The sequence below is a fragment of the Staurois parvus genome, unplaced genomic scaffold (assembly GCF_062004578.1).
Source record: "Staurois parvus isolate SC_StPar_1 unplaced genomic scaffold, SC_StPar_1.0 ptg000132l, whole genome shotgun sequence".
NCBI lineage: Eukaryota > Metazoa > Chordata > Amphibia > Anura > Ranidae > Staurois > Staurois parvus.
In genome coordinates, this window is record NW_028317928.1 from 4,529,838 (window position 1) to 4,552,736 (window position 22,899).

At 40.4% G+C, this 22,899-nt stretch overlaps 1 protein-coding gene across 1 annotated transcript; it reads right to left on the minus strand.

Moving 5' to 3' along the window:
• Nucleotides 1–13,443: 13,443 nt before the first annotated feature.
• LOC149466205 (uncharacterized) lies at nucleotides 13,444–17,766 on the minus strand. The gene has a single exon (XM_089672652.1). It carries the CDS (start codon nucleotides 17,010–17,012, stop codon nucleotides 14,664–14,666), a length of 2,349 nt encoding a protein of 782 aa, XP_089528778.1. The 5' UTR covers nucleotides 17,013–17,766; the 3' UTR covers nucleotides 13,444–14,663.
• Nucleotides 17,767–22,899: the final 5,133 nt, after the last annotated feature.

Sequence of the window (22,899 nt, forward strand, 5' to 3'; positions counted from 1 at the left end):
CCCTGGCCACGCTTGACTTTCTGGCCACATAGTCGACATACGGCTACGTTTACTTCCTCGGGCGGCTTGACGAAAAATTGCCACACCGCCGAGTAGGAAACTTTGCCCCCGCTACTCCTCACTGGCTGACTGCTACTTCCTCCGTGCACACCGGCACCACTACTGGCCGTGGTGGTAGGCTGCAGTGGAGCTGGTGCTCTACTCCGTGGCCGTTTGCCTCCACTGACACTGCTGCGACCCTGCTGCCTCCCGGGCAACCCACTGACTGTTTTGCTCGCTGCCAAGCTGGCACCCTCTTCTCCTGATGATGCGGAAGCAATAGCCTGATGACGACGAGGCTGCCAAGTGCGATCAGCCTCATCAACATCAATTAGGGTCTCCGCCTCACTACTAGCCCCCTCGGCTGCGTGTGGGTCAGGAGACAGACCTGTCTCTAGACCGGCTACCGAGCCACTCTTCTCGCCAGTACTTCTTCGCCTGGCTGCTGAAGAGGCGGATGTCTCCCCCCGTTCCTGACCGCTCTCTGTTAGCTCTTCCTCACTGTACAGTGGGGCTGAGCCCACAGCATGCGATACTTCGCTTGGTGAGGGAACACCAAAGGACAGGGGCAGGTAGAGGACACGTGATTTCAGTGGGCTTGCTCCCGTGCAATGCCAACTAACGGTTGTGTCTGATGTACCCACCGACTGTTGGCTGTAGGTGTCAGAGGTGACCTGGGAAGAGGAAGACGACCGAGCCAACCAATCGATGCCGGCAGGGTTGTCGGTGGAGACACGACCGCTGGATGACACCGGGAGCACTGGCCTCTGGCTGCGACTAGTGCTGCCTCGACCCCTTCCTCTGCTGCCACGTCTGCTCGCTCCTGAATTATTGCCTCCTCAGCCACTCCTCTGCGTGTTGTCTGACATACTCTTTAATTCAACGATTCTGTGTCCCTGAGTAACGATTCTGTGTCCCTCAGTAACAATTCTGTGTCCCTGAGTAACTATTCTGTGTCCCTGAGTAACGATTCTGTGTCCCTGAGTAACATTTCTGTGTCCCTGAGTAACGATTCTGTGTCCCTCAGTAACGATTCTGTGTCCCTCAGTAACAATTCTGTGTCCCTGAGTAACAATTCTGTGTCCCTGAGTAACGATTCTGTGTCCCTGAGTAACAATTCTGTGTCCCTGAGTAACGATTCTGTGTCCCTGAGTAACAATTCTGTGTCTGTCCCTGAGTAACGATTATGTGTCCCTGAGTAACGATTCTGTGTCCCTGAGTAACGATTCTGTGTCCCTGAGTAACAATTCTGTGTCCCTGAGTAACAATTCTGTGTCTGTCCCTGAGTAACAATTCTGTGTCCCTGAGTAACGATTCTGTGTCCCTGAGTAACAATTCTGTGTCCCTGAGTAACGATTCTGTGTCCCTGAGTAACGATTCTGTGTCCCTGAGTAACGATTCTGTGTCCCTCAGTAACGATTCTGTGTCCCTCAGTAACGATTCTGTGTCCCTGAGTAACGATTCTGTGTCCCTGAGTAACAATTCTTTGTCCCTGAGTAACGATTCTGTGTCCCTCAGTAATGATTCTGTGTCCCTCAGTAACAATTCTGTGTCCCTGAGTAACAATTCTGTGTCCCTGAGTAACAATTCGGTGTCCCTGAGTAACGATTCTGTGTCCCTGAGTAACAATTCTGTGTCCCTGAGTAACGATTCTGTGTCCCTGAGTAACGATTCTCTGTCCCTGAGTAACAATTCTGTGTCTGTCCCTGAGTAACGATTCTGTGTCCCTGAGTAACAATTCTGTGTCCCTGAGTAACGATTCTGTGTCCCTGAGTAACGATTCTGTGTCCCTCAGTAACGATTCTGTGTCCCTCAGTAACGATTCTGTGTCCCTGAGTAACAATTCTGTGTCCCTGAGTAACAATTCTGTGTCCATCAGTAACGATTCTGTGTCCCTGAGTAACAATTCTTTGTCCCTGAGTAACAATTCTGTGTCCCTGAGTAACAATTCTGTGTCTGTCCCTGAGTAACAATTCTGTGTCCCTCAGTAACAATTCTGTGTCCCTGAGTAACAATTCTGTTTCCCTGAGTAACAATTCTGTGTCTGTCCCTGAGTAACAATTCTGTGTCCCTGAGTAACAATTCTGTGTCTGTCCCTGAGTAACAATTCTGTGTCCCTCTGTAACGATTCTGTGTCCCTGAGTAACAATTCTTTGTCCCTGAGTAACAATTCTGTGTCTGTCCCTGAGTAACAATTCTGTGTCCCTCAGTAACGATTCTGTGTCCCTCAGTAACAATTCTGTGTCCCTGAGTAACAATTCTGTGTCTGTCCCTGAGTAACAATTCTGTGTCCCTGAGTAACAATTCTGTGTTCCTGAGTAACAATTCTGTGTCCCTGAGTAACAATTCTGTGTCTGTCCCTGAGTAAGAATTCTGTGTCCCTGAGTAACAATTCTGTGTCCCTGAGTAACAATTCTGTGTCTGTCCCTGAGTAACAATTCTGTGTCCCTCAGTAACGAATCTGTGTCCCTCAGTAACAATTCTGTGTCCCTGAGTAACAATTCTGTGTCCCTGAGTAACAATTCTGTGTCCCTCAGTAACAATTCTGTGTCCCTCAGTAACAATTCTGTGTCCCTGAGTAACAATTCTGTGTCCCTGAGTAACAATTATGTGTCCCTGAGTAACAATTCTGTGTCTGTCCCTGAATAACGATTCTGTGTCCCTGAGTAACAATTCTGTGTCCCTGAGTAACAATTCTGTGTCTCTGAGTAACAACTCTGTGTCTGTCCCTGAGTAACAATTCTGTGTCCCTGAGTAATAATTCTGTGTCCCTGAGTAACAATTCTGTGTCTGTCCCTGAGTAACAATTCTGTGTCCCTCAGTAACGATTCTGTGTCCCTCAGTAACAATTCTGTGTCCCTGAGTAACAATTCTGTGTCCCTGAGTAACAATTCTGTGTCTGTCCCTGAGTAACAATTCTGTGTCCCTGAGTAACAATTCTGTGTCCCTAAGTAACAATTCTGTGTCTGTCCCTGAGTAACAATTCTGTGTCCCTGAGTAACAATTCTGTGTCCCTGAGTAACAATTCTGTGTCTGTCCCTGAGTAACAATTCTGTGTCGCTCAGTAACGATTCTGTGTCCCTCAGTAACAATTCTGTGTCCCTGAGTAACAATTCTGTGTCCCTGAGTAACAATTCTGTGTCTGTCCCTGAGTAACAATTCTGTGTCCCTGAGTAACATTTCTGTGTCCCTGAGTAACAATTCTGTGTCTGTACCTGAGTAACAATTCTGTGTCCCTGAGTAACAATTCTGTGTCTGTCCCTGAGTAACAATTCTGTGTCCCTCAGTAACAATTCTGTGTCCCTCAGTAACAATTCTGTGTCCCTGAGTAACGATTGTGTGTCCCTGAGTAACGATTCTGTGTCCCTGAGTAACAATTCTGTGTCCCTGAGTAACAATTCTGTGTCTGTCCCTGAGTAACAATTCTGTGTCCCTGAGTAACGATTCTGTGTCCCTGAGTAACAATTCTGTGTCCCTGAGTAACGATTCTGTGTCCCTGAGTAACGATTCTGTGTCCCTGAGTAACGATTCTGTGTCCCTCAGTAACGATTCTGTGTCCCTCAGTAACAATTCTGTGTCCCTGAGTAACGATTCTGTGTCCCTGAGTAACGATTCTGTGTCCCTGAGTAACAATTCTTTGTCCCTGAGTAACGATTCTGTGTCCCTCAGTAATGATTCTGTGTCCCTCAGTAACAATTCTGTGTCCCTGAGTAACAATTCTGTGTCCCTGAGTAACAATTCGGTGTCCCTGAGTAACGATTCTGTGTCCCTGAGTAACAATTCTGTGTCCCTGAGTAACGATTCTGTGTCCCTGAGTAACGATTCTCTGTCCCTGAGTAACAATTCTGTGTCTGTCCCTGAGTAACGATTCTGTGTCCCTGAGTAACAATTCTGTGTCCCTGAGTAACGATTCTGTGTCCCTGAGTAACGATTCTGTGTCCCTGAGTAACGATTCTGTGTCCCTCAGTAACGATTCTGTGTCCCTCAGTAACGATTCTGTGTCCCTGAGTAACAATTCTGTGTCCCTGAGTAACAATTCTGTGTCCATCAGTAACGATTCTGTGTCCCTGAGTAACAATTCTTTGTCCCTGAGTAACAATTCTGTGTCCCTGAGTAACAATTCTGTGTCTGTCCCTGAGTAACAATTCTGTGTCCCTCAGTAACAATTCTGTGTCCCTCAGTAACAATTCTGTGTCCCTGAGTAACAATTCTGTTTCCCTGAGTAACAATTCTGTGTCTGTCCCTGAGTAACAATTCTGTGTCCCTGAGTAACAATTCTGTGTCTGTCCCTGAGTAACAATTCTGTGTCCCTCTGTAACGATTCTGTGTCCCTGAGTAACAATTCTTTGTCCCTGAGTAACAATTCTGTGTCTGTCCCTGAGTAACAATTCTGTGTCCCTCAGTAACGATTCTGTGTCCCTCAGTAACAATTCTGTGTCCCTGAGTAACAATTCTGTGTCTGTCCCTGAGTAACAATTCTGTGTCCCTGAGTAACAATTCTGTGTTCCTGAGTAACAATTCTGTGTCCCTGAGTAACAATTCTGTGTCTGTCCCTGAGTAAGAATTCTGTGTCCCTGAGTAACAATTCTGTGTCCCTGAGTAACAATTCTGTGTCTGTCCCTGAGTAACAATTCTGTGTCCCTCAGTAACGAATCTGTGTCCCTCAGTAACAATTCTGTGTCCCTGAGTAACAATTCTGTGTCCCTGAGTAACAATTCTGTGTCCCTGAGTAACAATTCTGTGTCCCTCAGTAACAATTCTGTGTCCCTCAGTAACAATTCTGTGTCCCTGAGTAACAATTCTGTGTCCCTGAGTAACAATTATGTGTCCCTGAGTAACAATTCTGTGTCTGTCCCTGAATAACGATTCTGTGTCCCTGAGTAACAATTCTGTGTCCCTGAGTAACAATTCTTTGTCTCTGAGTAACAACTCTGTGTCTGTCCCTGAGTAACAATTCTGTGTCCCTGAGTAATAATTCTGTGTCCCTGAGTAACAATTCTGTGTCTGTCCCTGAGTAACAATTCTGTGTCCCTCAGTAACGATTCTGTGTCCCTCAGTAACAATTCTGTGTCCCTGAGTAACAATTCTGTGTCCCTGAGTAACAATTCTGTGTCTGTCCCTGAGTAACAATTCTGTGTCCCTGAGTAACAATTCTGTGTCCCTAAGTAACAATTCTGTGTCTGTCCCTGAGTAACAATTCTGTGTCCCTGAGTAACAATTCTGTGTCCCTGAGTAACAATTCTGTGTCTGTCCCTGAGTAACAATTCTGTGTCGCTCAGTAACGATTCTGTGTCCCTCAGTAACAATTCTGTGTCCCTGAGTAACAATTCTGTGTCCCTGAGTAACAATTCTGTGTCTGTCCCTGAGTAACAATTCTGTGTCCCTGAGTAACATTTCTGTGTCCCTGAGTAACAATTCTGTGTCTGTACCTGAGTAACAATTCTGTGTCCCTGAGTAACAATTCTGTGTCCCTGAGTAACAATTCTGTGTCTGTCCCTGAGTAACAATTCTGTGTCCCTCAGTAACAATTCTGTGTCCCTCAGTAACAATTCTGTGTCCCTGAGTAACGATTGTGTGTCCCTGAGTAACGATTGTGTGTCCCTGAGTAACGATTGTGTGTCCCTGAGTAACGATTCTGTGTCCCTAAAGTCTCTGTGGCCCTAACTCTGTCCCTCAATACAGACAGGTCTGTCTCTCTTGAATGACCGGAGGCTAATGGAGAATTCTAAGATGGCCGCGATTTATAGCTCCACCATTACACAGTGCTGGCTGGCTGGCTGCTGATTGGCTAATGCGATCACATGTCATGAATGAATGCATTATGGGTCAGCGCGCCTTGTCTGCGCGCCTTCCCAGAGATCCCCGCTCCGTCGCCACACATGTCGCTGCCATTTTTGGAAAAATTCGATTCGTGCATCCGAAGTCTGCTAATTTTCGGATTCGTCGCGAATCTAATTTTTCCTAATCTTCGAAACGAATTCCACTTCGCCATGTTCGATTCGCTCATCTCTAATTGTAAGCTGTTGTGCTGCACCTCAGGCTAGCCCATACCGTACACCCATACACTGATTCCTGCTCTTTTAGGGTAATAACAGGTAAGTTGTGGCAGCTTATTTGTGCCTGCCAGTATGTAAATTACTTCACTTTCTACCTTCATCCATCAGAAGGAGCCATACTGTGCAGCACAAGGGTCTCAGCCTTTGGGCTGGGTGTACTCCGCGCATGCCGATCCATTAGATCCGGCGGACACTGAGACATGGACGGCGGTGGCCACGCATGCGCACTCGCGATCGCGGCCGCTCGCCTGGCACCAATGGCAGGGCAGGGCGCACTATTTAAACCTGCCCTACACTTACACTCATTGCCGTATGGTCTTTGCTCCTGTGTTCCTGTATTCCTGCTATTGAGATTCGTTGCTGACTTTGCCTGAACCTGACCTCCGCTGACTTCTCCTGCTCTGACCCCCTGGCTAGTTTGACCTCTCTTCTGGATATCCCCATACCTGATCTGAACTTCCAGCCTTCCGCCTCTTCACGTCGGGCTCTCTACCTGCATATACCTCTGGCGGATCCCTCTACCACGGGCGGGTGTACTCAGGGGCCGCGACCTGGTCCCTGTCTGCTCCAAGCCCATCCCCACCATCAGGGGCCCTGGTGAACAAGCAGACTGGGGTTTAGACTTCGCGCCCTGGGGAATCCTGTCCTGTGGACTGCCAGAGGCCCCGCTAGGTGGTTACTAACACAAGCTATCTGCAAGAAGCCCCGCAAAGTCCCACTGTTGAAAAAAAGAAGAGGTTACAATTTGCCAAAGAGCACATTGACTGATGAAAGTAAGATTGTTCTTTTTGGGTCTAGTGGACGGAGACAGTTTGTCAGATGACCCCCAAACACTGAATTCAAGCCACAGTACACTGTGAAGACAGTGAAGCATGGTTGTGCAAGCATCACGATATGGGGATGTTTCTCATACTACGGTGTTGGGCCTATTTATCGCATACCAGGGATCATGGATCAGTTTGAATACATCAAAATACTTGAAGAGGTCATGCTGCCTTATGCTGAAGAGGAAATGCCCTTGAAATGGGTGTTCCAACAAGACAACGACCCCAAATACACCAGAAAACTTGCAACATCTTGGTTCCAGACCAACAAGATTGACTTTATGGAGTGGCCAGCCCAATCCCCGGATCTTAATCCAATAGAAAACTTGTGGGGTGACATCAAAAATGCCATTTCTGAGGCAAAACCAAGAAATAGAGAAGAAATGTGGAATGTAGTCCAATCATCCTGGGCTGGAATACCTGTTCACAGGTGCCAGAAGTTGGTTGACTCCATGCAACACAGATGTACAGCAGTTCTCAGAAACAGTGCTTATACAACTAAATATTCATTAAGTGATTCAAAGGAAAGCAAAATCTTCAAACATTTTTCAGTTTATATAGTGAATGTTTGAGTTTGTAAAGAAGAGTACAAACACTGCTATTTTTTTGAACAGTCTAATATTCACTTTTCTTCAATTTTTTTAGTGGAAAAACACAAATTTGATATATTTTTCTTCATGTTTTGATTTGGAATAGAATGTGTCGTGTTCCCAATGCATTTGTGTGTATGGAAATAAAAGCTATTAGAAGGATTTTGAGCTTTATTCACTTATTCACTTTATTCACAAGTCATCAAAAAAAAAATTTGTAACAAAGTTACCAAATGCATTAATTTCATTGGCTTAATTTGGATGACGTCATATGATGTGACAGTAGATTGGGCCCCTGGAGAATTACATTTTCAAATTAGTTTGATAATTTTGATTTGGGTAATGAATGAACCAGAATTTTATTCCATTTGCTAATTTGGATGCACATGACACCAGTAGATATTGTCCATTCAGCTCATGCTATTTATCTTGGTGTGTTGGACTAGCATCCAAACATATCAAATCCTACCAACTTTAATCTGTCCAATTCGATAATACATTGAATAGTGATGGGCCGAACACCCCCCTGTTTGGTTCGAACATCCGAACTTACAGAATGTTCGACCGCGAACTTCGAACACGAACTGGAAAATATACTGAGCGGTATCTTACCTCATCTGAGTATGTGGTAAGATACCGCTCAGTTACTAAAATACCATATGCATTATATTATGAAGTCATGCGGTATGTTAGTAGTGAAACATTCATTCATGTTTCAGCTGCCAGTGGGGTTCCCTGCTGCCATCTGAATGTAAAAAGAATTTTCAGCATTTTTGAATAATTAAAAAAAAAACCTTAAATGGCATGTGGTCCCCCCTCCCATCCATATCAAGCCATCCAGGTCTGGCATGGATTTTGAGGGGAACCCCTACTCCAAAATTAAAAAAAAATGGCATGGGGGTTCCCACGAAAATCCATACCAGACCCTTATCCGAGCATGCAGCCCGGCAAGTAAGGAAAGGGGGGGGGATGAGTGAGCGTGCTCCCCCTTAACCATACCAGGCCACGTGCCCTCAACATGGGGGGGTGCTTTGGGGTGGGGGACTCCCCCAAACCTTTTCCACATGTTGGTGCTGACAAGGGCCTCTTCCCCACAACTGTGCCCTGTGGTTGTGGGGGTCTGTGGGCAAAGGGGTTACCGGAATCTGGAAGCCTCCTTTAACAAGAGGGCCCCCAGATCCCAGCCTTATATATGAATAAGAATGCGGTACATGGTACTGTGACAATCGCGGCATCAGACCCTAGCCCTTCTCACCAAACTCATGTCCGAAGGACTAGCCAATCTAAAACCGCGCTGTCACGTGCGTAACAATGCCACGCCCAGCTGCACCCTGCACAAAGATTTTACAGCTAATGGACCACAATCTGTGTACCTGCAGCCTGGGGACGATTGTTACTGGGTCAGGTAAATTATGCAATTAACCCTTCACACTGCCACCACCTCCTTTTTGTACAGAGAAAGAGGAAACTCAGCAATAACACTACGATGTTTGAATAATCATTTGTATACACAATGTCACCGCAGACAGATGTCTGCAGACGTTTAAAACACACAGTAGCGTTCTTCAGAGACATGAATTCTTAGTTTGCATTAAAGAGCTTTAGAAAAAGTTCAACACTTTCAGAAAGTAAGATTTATTACTAAAAGGTCAAAAGGGTGCAATAAAAATATTTACAGAAAAAGATGTAGCCAATATATATATATAAATATACAGAGAACAATAACACCGCAAAGAGATAACAGAAAGAAGTTTAGAGAGATAGAGTACTTGCCAAAAGTCCTGGGTTAAGCAGATCAAGTTTCCTGAGCCAAAAGGGTGCTTTATCTCCCAAAGTTAGTTCCGATGTTAAAAGGGAGTATTCTTAAACTTCAACACGACCTACTCAACTTACCCGTCTGCTCCAAGCATAACAGCTTTTTCTAGGAACTCAGCAGGGTGTCTCCTTGAAGCAGAAAACCAATCGCCTATTTTGGGGAGGGTGTTGCAGGTGGAGACCTAAGCTAGAACCGAAATCCCTCGCAGTTTATATCATGATCAGTAACTTACCCTCGGTGCATGTAGCAGCCTAGCCACTAGTAGATTAATATGCAGAATGATCTGCTGAACGTCTAGATATTAAATATGACATACCTGCTTGGGATGGTTAAGGAGATATCATTTTCTGCTCTCCTGTAGATTCCAACTAGGGGGGGTAAGGTATCAGACGACTTGTATTAAAGTGACCAATCTGAATATAGGCCTGGTTGCCTTGTAAGGCTTCCATATCTCCAGATATAAAATGATATGGAAAAGGGGATTTTTAAATGTGAGTCTGTTTTACAGCTAGCTGGAATGTCTTTTGAAGCTCAGTGAAGGACTGGTTTATGGTTTTACGATATCTCAGATTGAGAAGCTAACAGACACCTGGGCACCAGCTAGGTTGGGATTTATAACCATGGAGCTCTCCCACTGTGCCTGTGATCTCTGGCATCATACAGACCACATTCCTGAGGGAGGGGGGAAATTGGAGGGAAGCTGATTTGGGAGTAGAAATGATACAAGATGGAAGATGACAACGTCCATCTCTGTATGCACAATTGCTACAGGTACCACTACCCCTGCACAAAAAAAAGTGTAGTATAAAAAAAGCCAGGAGACAGTCTTTGACAAGTCCTATATTAAAAATAAAAATAAATGTAAAATAATGTCCCGAAGTAGAGCCAACATCAATCACAATGCCCGCCGCCGCCGATACCCAAAAAAAGAAAAAAAAAAAAGGCACCCCGCTCATGACGCCGGCTCCCACCATCTGACAGTTCTTGTATACTTATATATCATCGTGATGTCAAAAGGGGGATGGGGTTCACCCTGCCCCTTTGTGATGTCATAATGCGCTGTGATTGGTCAAAGCATTGCAGCTGACCTGTAGTCAGGTACATTGCTTTGACCAATCACAATGCACTGTCAGGGCGCAGTGCATTGTTGGGCGTGGCGGGCAAACAGTCCTAAGAAAACCCGTAATGTTTGTGTGTTTGCCGAACACACAAACGGTCCATGCTTGAGTTGAACTTAGGTTCGATTAGAACATGAAGCCCATCCCTAATATTGAATATATTGAAATCTTCCGGAAAAACTGCAAAATGTTTTTCTAACTTACCCGGACCAACGAATGTACGAAACAAATTCTGAAAACGAAGCGGGTCAATGTAACGAATGACAAAACAAAAATCTTCAATGAATGGATGCACCCGAAATGAAACCAAATGAAAATTTCTGGCACATGTCTAGTGAATGTATAATGTGCATGCATAATATAGTGTGAGATAGTTTAGGTGCACACTGTCCTTGCAGGTCTTTTTTTTCTTTCAAGCAATGCAGCAAAAAGCTGCAAACAAAAGACAGCTACAAGCAGAGATGGTCAGTGAATACTAGGACAAGCCAACCCCAAAAAATTAAAAACCCAAAATGCCGCCCTCCCCCTAAAGGCACAAGTACATTTTTCAAAGTCTTCTCAAACATGGGAGACAATATTTTGACCATCACAGCAGTCACTCTCCGACAGTGCCAACTGCCACAAGGTCACTTCAATGCACTTCTAGCAGTCCTTTTCACTGGACATGCCTAGCAAGGTGCAATTTATGACCAGGTTCTGAATCCAGTTGCTGTGCATAGTCTCAAACCCAAGGATTGATTCCTGATAGTACTTGCACACCATGAATGCATATGAAGAGTGCTAAAATAGTGGATGCACATTTGTGGAACTTGAACGAGGATAGATGTTTGATATTTCTACCCTCAGAGGTTCCCCGGTGAAAGAACCTTGTTTTGTAGGCTAAGGTCAGCTCATTATTTTGACTGCCATTTACTTTACTCATGGATGACATTGTAAGTAGTTTACATAAACACCTTTGGTAAATGGCCCTCATTGTTTAACCTCTTAGATAAATGGCTGGTTTGTTGTCATGTTCTTTCATGTCCATGTGGCTCAGAGAAACATACTGGTTGTCCTTTTAATAAGGACTCCCTGTTGGGACAGGTCAAAGGGTAGAGACCACACAAAAGGTTTTCCAAGCTAGTAGGGTATCAATGAACCCATGAGTGATTTATTCCCTCACAAAGCTACAGTCTGATCCATACTTCTCTATTTGTCTCCTGACACCTTCAAATGATTCAGCAGTTTGAGTGTGTGAAATAGTGGAGGCTCTTCTGGAGATGGAATCCTAGTGAGCGGTCAACTCACGTAGCTATCCCTGGTGTGTAGGTGCCTTCAAGGTGTACTGGTTTAGATGAGTGAAAAAAAGCAGTTATGGAAAGATGGCTTTATTCTGTATCATTAGCAATAAATCTCAAGGGTGCAAATCACAACCACAATTTTCATAGTTAGGCTCTGGTATGTCTCCTCTTGGCCAGTAAAGCCATTACACTTTGGGCCCAGTATAATGGTGCAGAAAGCCAGAAGAAGTAGGCCAGAGCCATAGAAACTGTGGTCCTTATTGGAATGCTAGATGTTGCTATTAAGGAATCCTAAATAGTAGCTGATATAAGACTGACGTGGGACGATCTAAAAGGTGGAGTAGTAGGTCATGTTATTAGTAGTTTTGATGATAGAAAATGCACCATGAGATCATTGAGTAAGCTGAACCTTCCTAAAGAATATACTAGTAGCTTGGCTTGTTTCAGGTTCTCCTTCCAAAATACTGAAATCAGAGGCAGCCAGTCCACCAGCATTTTTAGAAGGAGGTCAGCAAAATGTCATATTTCTCAGCACAAGTCTTTTCTAAAGTTATGCCGGTGATATTTATGTTTCTCCCCCATTATTTGTATCTGAAGTCATGCCTTTCATAAGACTGCATTTGATTTCAGTCTGATACAGTATAAGCTGCTTTTACTCTATTTGTCCAAACATTTGCTCAAAGCCGTGCGTGTTGACATGTAATATATATTTATTAACCTGAACACACAAGAAATGAGACCAGATGACAATTCTGATGGGAAAAGTCTTTTACTTGAATTAATAAGTTGTTGGTTTGTTTCTATTGATTGGTTTTTTCTCTACTTTCTACTGTTTTTCTGTTTTTACTGGTTTCTACTGTTTTTTTCCTCTCCCGACTTCGTTTTTTTTCTACTGGTCTTTGTTTCAAGCTGGTTGTCTTTTCTAAGGAGGCTGTGTGTTCTGGATTATGGGAGAGGAGCTAAAAGCTAGTTTTGAAAATATAAGGGCTTGACCAAAAGTACAGATACAGAAAATATTGAAGGGAAAAAGTATTTTACTCAAATTACCAAGCTGCATAGTTAGTGAGGTTGAAAAAGACAGATCTAGTTCAACCAATAATGTTGTTGGTTTGTTCTTACGGGGCGTCTTTTACAAGGAGGATGGGAGTACTGGACTGGAGAACAGGAACTAAAAGCTGGTTTTGACCAAAGGTACAGAACTACCGTAAACGGTCTTTACATATCAGCCTTGACCTTTGAACAGAAACACAACACTGCATGTGAGGCCACCATGTTTCCAAGGCTGACCATACAAATTGTTTGCACAATGTCCTTAGATCTACAAACTACGTAGGTAAAGGATCTTCCAGGATGGATGTGGTTTGAGCTGGTTGCTGAGGCAAGCCACCAGGGTGGAACTAAAGACTGCAAGGCCTCTCAGCACTATTTTGAAGGAACCTTCCCGTGAAAGCTCAGTGGCATCTGGTAGTTATCATAGCGGGCAGAAATACAGGGAAGTAACTTTTATCCTTCATTTTAAAGCTCCCCATTCTGTCCTCAGTAGCTCACCAGTCTTTTTTGCCTCAAATAATATTTTAAAGCCATATAAAATTCAGGGGCCTTGGTGTAAACTCCAATCTGTAATATTGACTGTTAGATTTCCAGAGTTATGAAAAAAACTCTATTAATATGTCTAGGTTCTTGTAGATGGTTGTGGGAAGAAATCCTTATGAAAACCAGGTCAGTATGAGCAGTGTGACTTTATTTGATCACACACCAAAAATACAAAGTCAATAAAAAACAGTAAATTCAGATATATGTAGCTTAAAATGAAATAAAAATAAAGAATAAATTGCCTTGGATATTAGGAAATAATGTAGTTCCTTTGCATAGCTTAGATAGAAGTTTTCTTGGCCTAGTTTAAGAAATGACCATGTGCTATTCTTTTGTTCTTTGTCCAAGCACGTGCTTTGAGTAAGAGTGTGTGAAAAGAATGTCTCTGTGTGTGAGTGAATGAAGTGAAGTGTAGTGTATCTGGGAAGCTTCTGACCCGTTCTTTGAAAAGCTGCATACTTAAAATGCATGAGAAATTAGGTCCTCCCATTAAGCTTTGTTTCAAATTCGCGGGCTTCTAAACTACTCCCAAAATCACTCCCAGCTTGAATAGAAACATGTGTTCCCATTCAAACCACCAAGTCATTATCATGATTGACATACAGACTATGAAAAAGGTTTCTGAAGTTCTTATATTACATACAACTGTCAAAATCCATGATTTATGACTACAATTTAAACTCTCAGACTCATTATAAGAATTCACAATATGGTATACATTACATGAGTATTTTAAAAGAAAACATGACTTTAAACCTCTACTGATTACCCTTAGCTCAAACACAAATAATTCACATCTGACCACTGAAATGCAAAACCTCACATTCACATCCAATTAAGAGGGAATATATTCTGCCAGCATATATTTCAAAAACTACTAAAGACCGAATTAAAGTTTGGATATTAAAAAATTAATATTACATTCCCCTCTGAAATATGAAATTCATATTAATTTATAACAAGCACACATCATTTATATCACAAACACTCAGGTTTTGATTTAGTAATCTCAAATGTATCATTATTTGTAACTGAGTCAGCATAACCAGAAAGTATTTTTCTCTGAAGTATGTCTTGTAATAGATTATCTCCTTTCCTAATTTCACTTCTAATTCGCTTATAGAAACTGTTCATTTTACACATCAAACATAATTGAAATATAATACATAATATGATAATAATAAAAATAATTATTACAGGATGTAATAAAATATTTCCTGCTGCAGATGCAATTGAAGTTTTTCCCAACATTGATACAGTACGTTTAAATTTTGACCACCAAGAATGACCTGAAAATTCAGACCATTCATGTTCTATATCTTTTAAACTCCCTTGTTCATGTTTAAATCATATTTCTGCTTTTTGAAGTTCATCTGATAATGCTATCAGTAAACCTTCATCTTTTTGAATAACATTTGCCCAATCTCTCCATGGGAATTCATCCACTTGAGATATATTGTACTGTATGGGAAGAGCACTTATATTTTTCATAAGCATGTTTGTTAAATTCATTCTCATCCCATTAACACTTATTGCTGAAATATCTCCTTCTATACAGAACAAACCTCGACTTAAGTTTTCTGTATGTGTACAAGAAGAGAAGAAGGATTGAACCCTTTCTGAGTCAGACATAACTTGAAAACAAACTTTCTTTTTATCTACAATTGAAATTAACTCAGAAGTGGTTTTAACCTTTTCTATACTTGCTGAACATAGAGTATGGTTATGGTAACAAGAATGAAATATACCTTTGTCTTGATTAGGTAGACAAATCACTTTAGACTGAAATTGTAAACATGAAGACAGATCTAATTGTTCTAACTCAAAATTATTATCAGTAAATGCAAAATCTGTATATTGCAGATGATAATATAGTAACTGTGTGTTGCTAACTGGTAATCCCAAGACAGTGATTGGAACCAACATTTGTTCTTTTCCTGCTACAGGAATCATTGAAGAACTATAACATATGTTCTGATAACATCCAATCCACTTATTTACCCACAGATCAGTATGGTTTATGGCATATACATACTCTCTTGGTAAATTTTGTACAATACCTATAGGAGTTATTCCACTTTGAAAAGCTTGAGCTATTATTTTAAAATTTGTGGAATATTCCATCTGAATTTCTAAACATGCTCTGGCTATATGGGAATGCTGTTCACTTGACATTAAATTAAGAGTAATATTCTCTAAGTGTAATATAGATGGACCCATAATATTGGCTGTTTTAATCACCATATTTTCCAATATTTGATTCAAGTTTCTTTGTACTTTAATACTATTGCTTCCCACTAAACCGGCTGTCTCGAGATCAGACTTTAGTGTACTAATGTCCATGCTATTTGTAATACTACCAATAGTACCAATTCCTCCTAAAATACCTTCAACTATACCACGTTTATTCCTGTGAGGATTCCTAATATCAGTACCAAACCATCTTTCAATACCTAATTCCATGTTAACCAGATGTTCTTTACATTGTGGAAACCTTGTTGAGATTTTCCATTCTGAAATGTTAAAGTTCCACACTATAATAACAAACTTTCCTTCTCTCAACAGAAGTCTGGTCTGGAAATGGTTAATTTGGAAGGGACTGGCTGGAATAAATTTCTTATCCGTACACTGCGTTCTTTTAGGGGATAGTACAATTACATTTGTATTTACACATTTCTTTGGATAATTTTCTATTGATATGCAGCATTCATATATACCTGTATCATTAATAGATATAGTGTTTTGATGATACACAAAGTTATCATTATCCCAGTTCAAATTACCAAAAATACTTTTATGGATAACATCAGTTTTATCATGAAGAAAACTTCCCAAAAATTCACCATTCCTTTTCCAAGTTAATAATGAATTTTGAGGTAGGTGTATTTGTATATTACACATCAAATTCAGATTATCCTTTCCTTCTACAAGTCTTAATGATTGAGGAGATATTTTTATCTCTGGGACAATCAAATCTACCACAGTAACAATTACTTTGACTTTAGTTTGAACCAAAGCTCTTGTCACTTGGAAATCCCATATTTTCACTATGTCCTCTTTTTCATTACCATTTATATTCAAATGTTCAGGATCAAGAAAGTGTGAATAACTTTGTAATTGATACCAAATATCTGTTTTAGAACTTCCTATATTTCCAGTATTTAACATGTCTATGGAAATATCTCCTGACCAAATAGTAGGTTCATTTCCCTTTAAAACTATTAACCAGTATCCCATATCGGATAAATTACATTCAAAGTTACTAGTTTCGTTATTGATCCTATAAGATCCTTGCATTTTAACAAATTTTGATTTAGACTCTATTTTAGCTCTAACTTCAATATCATTATTATGAACGAAATACAATTCCGAACAACAAGTTCTACCATAACCTATGCACATATATCCTAGCAAGTCTTCAGCTGTATTAATGTTACTGTCTTTAGGAAAAAATCTTTTGTTCCTAATAAGTGTAGTGTCTTTCTTATGTAGGGCTTCAGTCTTGTTAACTTCTGCATTGCTGGAAAAGTTTATGTTGTAGATTACTAATATTGTCATTGTCACTAAGGAAAAAATCAATCCTGTAATAAGTCTTTTCTTTCTACTGCTTTGATTTTCCTTATGTTCTTTTGTTGTAATGTTTATTTTTCTTTGGAATCTGCGATGCTTTGTTTCTTCCGGATTATTGAAATCCATGTCTGCAAAAGAAATGCAGTATCATTATCTCGGTATAAACAATTTGCATTGGTCACTGTGCACCCACATTGTTTGTTGTCTGCGCGCATTTTTTACTGAATTAAGAGGTCTTTGCACTTGTACCATTACTCCTTGAACATCCAAAATATCAAATGGACCTTCCCAGTTGCTTTGCCATGGTCCAGTTTTTCTGAAAGTTTTTACCATTACTTGTCCTCCTTTTTCGAACTTAGAAGAATGTGGAGGAACCATTTTTTGCATGCGAGTAGCTGCATGTGGTACAATAGTGTTCAGATTGTCTTGCAACATCTGTAACCACTTTGTTTTTTCTATTGCCTCTTTTTGCGGCGTTGACAAGAACGGTTCATGGGGAAAAACAATACGCATTTTCCTTCCTGTCATTAACTCAAAAGGAGAATACTGTGTTGCAGAAGATGTTGTACTTCTGACACTCATCAGAACCAATGGTACAGCATCAACCCAAGTATTTCCTCTGTCTAATAACATTTTTGCAATCCTTGATTTGACAGTCCTATTCATTCTTTCCACAATACCTGCAGATTGTGGATGATAGGGCACATGAAATCTCTGTTGTATACCCAAGATTTTACACATTGCCTGCATTATTTTACCTGTGAAGTGGGTTCCTCTGTCACTACTGAGGTTTGTTGGCATACCCCAGACTGGAAAAACATGATTAATTAGCATTTTAGCAGTTGTTAATGCATCATCTTTGCGAACAGGCAAGATTTCAATCCATTTCGAGAAAACATCAACTACAACTAAAGCATACCTGTACCCATTTTTACCTGTAGGTAGCGGTCCTATATAGTCTAGTTGTAATGTGGACCATGGTCCATCTGCTGGAGGAGTTCTTTGTAATGGAGGTTTTTGACCCTTTGGTCGAGGATTCACTTGAGCACAGATTAAACAAGATTGAACTACACTGTCTACTGTTTCTTCCATTTTGTCCCAGTAAAATTTTTCCTTGAGTATTTCAAGCAATCTTTGTTTACCTATGTGACCTAGGCTTTCGTGATTGTATTTTGTAAATTCTACCTGTAGATGCTGCGGTATAACAGGACGCAGAAACCCGTTTAAGTCATGATACAAAATTCCATATTCACATATAAAGGGAAATTTTGGATCAACCTGAGAAGCAGAAAGAGATGGATCCCTTTTCTGTTCTTCTGCAAAGGAGGGAATCTGTGTGTCTGTCTTCCTAACAACATTAACTGAGACTGGTTCAGACTGCATCACTGGTACTCCATGTAAAGCTGCTTCCTTTGCTAAGAGATCAGCTGTTCTATTGCCTACACTCATCTCATCATTGTCCTTCCTATGAGATGGAATTTTTACAATTGCATAGGCAATAGGATTTTCCTCTGCTAGCTTAAAAATTGATTCAAGTGTCTCTTTGTGCACTAGGACTTTGTTAGATGCATCTACAAAACCTCTACGTTTCCAAATTGGTAAATAATCTGTCAGGGAACGTACAACATATGAACTGTCACTGTAGATCACTAATGGACTTCTGTTCTCTTCCTTGTCTAATGTCAACACAGTTTTTACTGCTTCAAGTTCTGCCCTTTGAGCTGAAAAATGTCCTGGCAATTTGTGCTGTATGGAATAATTACGCTCTGGATACCAAATTGAATATCCACTGTAATAATTACCTGACATACAGTATCTAGAACCATCAACAAATACAGGTTCATCAATTTTCTCTGCCTCTCTACGGAAAAGAGGAGAGGAAGTTTCTTGGACTTCACATAGACATTCATGTTCTAACCCGTTGTATTCCATCAACTGAGGTAGGACATACTTGGCATTATGTTCAACCTGTATTTGCTTAGGTGATAGAGCCAACAACCATTGAGAAAATCTTTGGTTGGAAACTCCCGGAACATTTTTCTCAAAAAGAAACTTCAATGTGCTATGTGGAGTTTGTAGAATAATTTTGTTGAATCCTACAATATGCTCTGTTGCTTTTACTGCATAATGTACTCCCACAAGTTGTCTGACACAATCATCAAAACCTCTCTCTACTGGGGTAAGAAGACGTGAGAAGTATCCAAGACTTCTCCAGACTCCTCCCTGTTTCTGAATCAAAACAGCTGAGATTGCAGTTTCTGAAGCATGCACTTGCAAAGCAAATGGTGCTTGCTTATCAACAGTAGCCAAAGCTGGAGCTGTTTGCAAATCATTTTTCAACATCTCAAAAGCTTTTTGCTGTATTTCTGTCCAGGGACCAAATACATTTTCCTCATTGTACTTCAACAAATCATACAATGGTTTGGCTTTTTCTGCAAATGATTCGATAAAATCTCTAGAGAAATTTACCAAACCCAAAAACTGTGTCAGTGCTTTGAATGTTGTTGGTACAGGAAGTGACGCAATAGACTCAATTCTTTCCTGTAAAGGCTGTCTCTTTCCTGGACCAATCAGAACTCCAAGAAATTTTACTTCATTTTTCATGAGCTGAACTTTGCGTGTATTCAGCTTGAGACCTTCATCTTGCAGAAGTGTAAACAATTCTGCTAAGAGAGTCCTGTGTTCAGTGTCAGAATTCGTCATAAGCAAGATATCATCTACATATTGAATTAAACAATCAGGTCTAGAAAATTTAGACAAAACATTTGCTAATGCCTGATGAAATATAGATGGAGAAGAATGAAAGCCTTGTGGAAGACGATTGAAACAATACTGGACATTTCTATGGACAAATGAAAACTTGTATTGGCAACTCTCAGCCAATTTAATACTAAAAAATCCATTTGCAATGTCAAGAACAGAGAACACTTTCGCATTGGCATTTATTTGTGACATGATGTCTGGAGTTTCTGCCACAATGGGTGTACAACTTGGAGTGTATTTGTTTAGCATTCTTAGATCTATCAATAATCTATATGCACTAGGGTCATCACGCTTTGCCACTACCCACAAAGGATTATTAGTAACTGAATTAGCTTTCCTGATGATACCCTGTTCCAAAAATTCTTGTATGATTACTGATACAGGTTCATCAGATTCTGGCGGCAACTTGTATTGTTTTAATGGGGGATGGTCTTTGCCTTGAATATTAACTTCAATATTTTTGAACAGTCCAGCTTCATTTTTACCTTGACTCCACAGTTTTTTGTGTAGTTGTACTAACTGTTTCAATTCCAAATTATCTCCAGTATCTGGCCATTTATAGTCAGCATCAATTGCTTCTGTCAAACAGATGCTACCGACTTCACAATAATCTGCTGGGTCAATTACCATAGGCTTACGATTAGCAGAGCCTTGCCAAACAATGCCATTGGCTAAATCAAGTATCCACCCTCTTTGAGACAAAACATCAGCACCAATAATGTTCTCTAAACCTTGACAATACCAAAAGTCTATCTCCATTTGCGAACATCCTGGTATTTCAAAAGACACATTTTTACATTTTTTAGCTTGAACATCACCTTTTCCATTGAAACCTACAACTGTGCATACTGTTGCATTAGATGGAATTGGTATTTTCATGCCTAAAACACTTATTTGAGCTCCTGAATCCAATAAAATTGAAGATTTCTGTCCATTAATTTTAGCTTTTACATAAGGGCGGCCACACTTATCCAAGAAAATTGGAGCTACATATTCCAGACAATGGAGTTCAACTTCCTTTTCTTTTGTTAGTCATGGTGAAGGTAATAATGGCTGTCTTGAAGTATTGGATGAATGTGAGTTGTTCACATTTCCTCCATTACTAATTGACATTTCACTAATCTCTCTGATCAGAGGAGTGTAGGGTGAAGATGACTTAACTTCCTGTGAACGAATTGGAGCTGACGGTTCAGGAGAAATAAGTCCATTTTCTTTACCCAAATTTCTCATCTGAATGTCTTTCAAAAACTTCCTACACTGCCATTTCAAATGCCCTGGTTTTGCACAATAGTAACAAGTGAGTGGTCTTTGATTCCCTTGTCTTACTCTGTCATTCCTGCGGGGGGCAGCATTTCCTGTCTTGAATTTATCCTGACTGTCAGTCTTAGGATAATTATTCTCAATTAAAGCAATTTTTGGTCTTACATTATTTAGCTTTAATTGTCTCCTAATTTTGTCAATAATATAGGCAGCGTCATCCAAATTATCCTTTTCATTAGCAATCAATAAAGATGCTGGATCAAGGTACTTAAATTTTTTTTTACAAAATCCTTGACCATAGCAGGGGTCTCATCTTGTAAATTAAAAATCATCCTGTATGCTTTAGAAAATCTAATCCTAAAATCATAAGGGTCATCATTAATAGTAGCTCTTAAGGAGTCTAAAATTTCCAAACTAGGTGTCTCCTCTCCTGTTGTGAACAGTAATAACTGTCGTAGTCTATCAGTAGCATTGCTATGAAGTTCCATATCATCCTCATTCATGAAAGGAGTCTTGACTAACCTACGAGCCATAAAACTGGGGATCCACAACCCAAAAATGCGATTTCTTTGCTCATCAGTTAATTGAAACCTATCACAAAAATTCTCAAAAACATCGGAATTATGGAAAGAATTTTCTCTCATGTTATATGCTGGTATATCCTTCAATATTTTCATTAACTGATCCTGAATCTGTAACTTCAACTTAGATGCTCTAGCAAGTAATTTCTCTCTCTGTACATTAGTCTCACTGCCTACTTCATCACCCCTGGGTGAGTCTGGGATAAATGAGGCTAGGGCAGTTTCTGATTGCTTCTTCTTAGATACCACAGCTATTTGCTTATTTTTTAATATTGCAACATTTTGAGATTCAATTTCTTGCTCAAGATGTTCAATATAGGTACAAAAAGTTTCACAGTTTGCACAATTGGATTCAACAGTATCCTGCATGTCTGTACTCTGTAAGACATTTTTGCTATCTGTCTTAACAACACAAACCACATTTTTCTCTGGCAATTCAAACACCATAGAATTGAAAACTCTAACTAGCTTCACAATGTTACGCAATTTTCTTTTCATCTTATTAAACGTAAATCTAGAGCTATCAATATCAACATTAGCCTGCATACATTGATCATACATAGCTTTCCATAAACCAGTATCAGAAGCATGGCTAGCTAAACCTTGAAATTCCAATTTACTTTCATTAGCTAATGAATCAATAAATTCCATTTTTCTACTCACCGAATGTAGTAAATTTCCTCTTTTGTTCTGGCTCAGGGACTTTTCTGGTCACCACTTGAATCCTCAGATCTCCACAACCAACGTTTTCCGTTCCAGGTTCTGCAATCTTTCCGAAGCTTAATCAATAGAAATAGTTCATCTCAATCCCCTCTGAAGAAGCGAGGATAAATTGAAAAAACGTGGAAAAATCGAATGGCTGGCACTCGCCAATAATGTTAGATTTCCAGAGTTATGAAAAAAACTCTATTAATATGTCTAGGTTCTTGTAGATGGTTGTGGGAAGAAATCCTTATGAAAACCAGGTCAGTATGAGCAGTGTGACTTTATTTGATCACACACCAAAAATACAAAGTCAATAAAAAACAGTAAATTCAGATATATGTAGCTTAAAATGAAATAAAAATAAAGAATAAATTGCCTTGGATATTAGGAAATAATGTAGTTCCTTTGCATAGCTTAGATAGAAGTTTTCTTGGCCTAGTTTAAGAAATGACCATGTGCTATTCTTTTGTTCTTTGTCCAAGCACGTGCTTTGAGTAAGAGTGTGTGAAAAGAATGTCTCTGTGTGTGAGTGAATGAAGTGAAGTGTAGTGTATCTGGGAAGCTTCTGACCCGTTCTTTGAAAAGCTGCATACTTAAAATGCATGAGAAATTAGGTCCTCCCATTAAGCTTTGTTTCAAATTCGCGGGCTTCTAAACTACTCCCAAATCACTCCCAGCTTGAATAGAAACATGTGTTCCCATTC

What these genes read in the sequence shown, in the direction of transcription:
- LOC149466205 (XM_089672652.1), bottom strand. Translation starts at nt 17,012, where the DNA reads ATGGATTTCAATAATCCGGAAGAAACAAAGCATCGCAGATTCCAAAGA.